The sequence below is a fragment of the Triticum dicoccoides genome, chromosome 6A (assembly GCF_002162155.2).
Source record: "Triticum dicoccoides isolate Atlit2015 ecotype Zavitan chromosome 6A, WEW_v2.0, whole genome shotgun sequence".
Lineage (NCBI taxonomy): Eukaryota > Viridiplantae > Streptophyta > Magnoliopsida > Poales > Poaceae > Triticum > Triticum dicoccoides.
The window spans coordinates 61,547,057-61,548,757 of record NC_041390.1 but is presented as its reverse complement, the minus strand read 5'-3'; the positions used below and the strand labels follow the sequence as shown (position 1 = coordinate 61,548,757).

Genomic DNA, 1,701 nt, shown 5'->3' with positions numbered 1-1,701 from the left:
ATAATGAGGCATCAGGTGGAGTGAAATATGTAGTGGAGGATGGGAAGAGGATGGGAAGCGCACACAGAATTCCAAGGATACCCCTTCTCAAGATGCCAAACCACGACTGCTCTCTCGCTCACACACCACACTAGAAAGATGACCCGAATGTCTCTCTGACTTTGTAGGTCTAGGAAAGAAAATAAAGAGGGACCACATACATCAAGAGATGGTAGAAAAAGGACCGGATTGATGGAAATGCAAATGCAAAGGGCCCGAGAAATCGCTCATAACGGTACCTATTATGAAGAGCGAGATACATGTACATTTCATTTAGAATTTTGTGTGTGTAAAATTAACTTATTTTCAAGAAAAAGAGGGCTACATGTAGCCCGTGCATTAGAGCCCTAAACTTAAATTCCTTATAATTTAAACCCTCACACGACCTCTATACCTTAACTTTTCAGTTTTGCTTTCCTAAAAAAAGCGGTTCCTAGCCGAACCCCTAAAATTAAATCCTCAAAAGAACTAGACCCCACATGGAAGCCTTTCTCTCTATTCTTCTTCCTTCTTCCTTTCAAGCAGCCAACTACGAATTTTCGGCACTAGATGATTTCAATGAGCTAGCTAGTGCCTACGATAGATGCTCTGCAAAAGTAATTTGATAGTCTCACCGTGCGCGACTTAAGTGTACGACGAAGTAGTTAAAATTTGTCCTCCACAGGCCATGGCCCGGGTGCTTCATCGTATAAATAAGTTCATCCTCTCCCCTTCTCCTAGTGGAGCGATGGCATTGTCCGGAACACAATGATTCATCTAAAACTGCAATGGCGACTGACGAGCACTCTTCATCTATGTTTCGTCCTTTACATTGATTTTCCCCCTCTTTGTAGGTGTCCTACGCGTGTGTGGCAGCTTTGCTAGTGGTCGGACAAGTGAAGAAGCGCCGCCGGGCTAGGGATGACTAGGGGGAGAGTCGTCGTGGCCGGAGACGACGAAAAGGACAAAAAAGAAAAAGAAAAAAAAGGCCGTTGATTCTCGCGGAATTTGAAGTCGGATGACGACGGGGTTGCGGGGTGTCGACCGGCATGCGGGGTGGTTGCCGGAGGCAAGGAACACAATGTAGTGTGACGCCGACGGGAAAACAGTGTAGAGGATCAACGCAAGGAAAAGGTCAAAATTATCATGAGAAGTGGCCTCGGAGGAGTAAATATAAGCGGCATCCACCACGATGAGTATTTTTTTCCTAGAAAATCGACTAGATTCAGTTTTAACCCCTCAAAATAAATCTTTTAACCAATTTCGAGGGATCAGCTAGAAATGCACATTGAATCGTTTTTCAGCGTCCAAGCCCAAAAAAACCTCCACAACCACAAACCCCACGGAACGCGGCCGAACAGGACAGCCAGTCCGCCGCCCATGTTGCGCACGGCGATCCCCGCGGCGGCGCGGCGGCGCATCTCCTTTGCCCCGGCTAGATTCGCGCACGAGCTTGCGCAGGTGCAGGCGCAGGTCCAGTCGGCCGTCCCTGGACGGGACGGCCTTGAGCCGTCGTGGGTCCCCCTGTACAGGAGGATCTCGAAGCTGTCCCATGGCAGGCAGCCGGGAATGGCGGCGGCGGAGATGACCAAATATCTCCGCGAGAGGCGCCCGCTCTCGGAGTACCAGATCGTCGCCTACATCCGGAAGCTCCGCAAGTTCAAGCGTCACGCGTGCGCGCTC

At 49.6% G+C, this 1,701-nt stretch overlaps 1 protein-coding gene across 1 annotated transcript in view; it reads left to right on the top strand.

The window, feature by feature from the left end:
• Nucleotides 1–1,342: 1,342 nt before the first annotated feature.
• Nucleotides 1,343–1,701, top strand: part of LOC119314909 (pentatricopeptide repeat-containing protein At4g01990, mitochondrial-like) — a 3,485-nt gene continuing 3,126 nt past the window's right edge. The window contains exon 1 of the mRNA XM_037589594.1: nucleotides 1,343–1,700. Within this exon, the coding sequence (XP_037445491.1) occupies nucleotides 1,399–1,700 (302 nt within the window). The 5' untranslated portion in view covers nucleotides 1,343–1,398. The remainder of the gene's footprint in view (nucleotide 1,701) is intronic.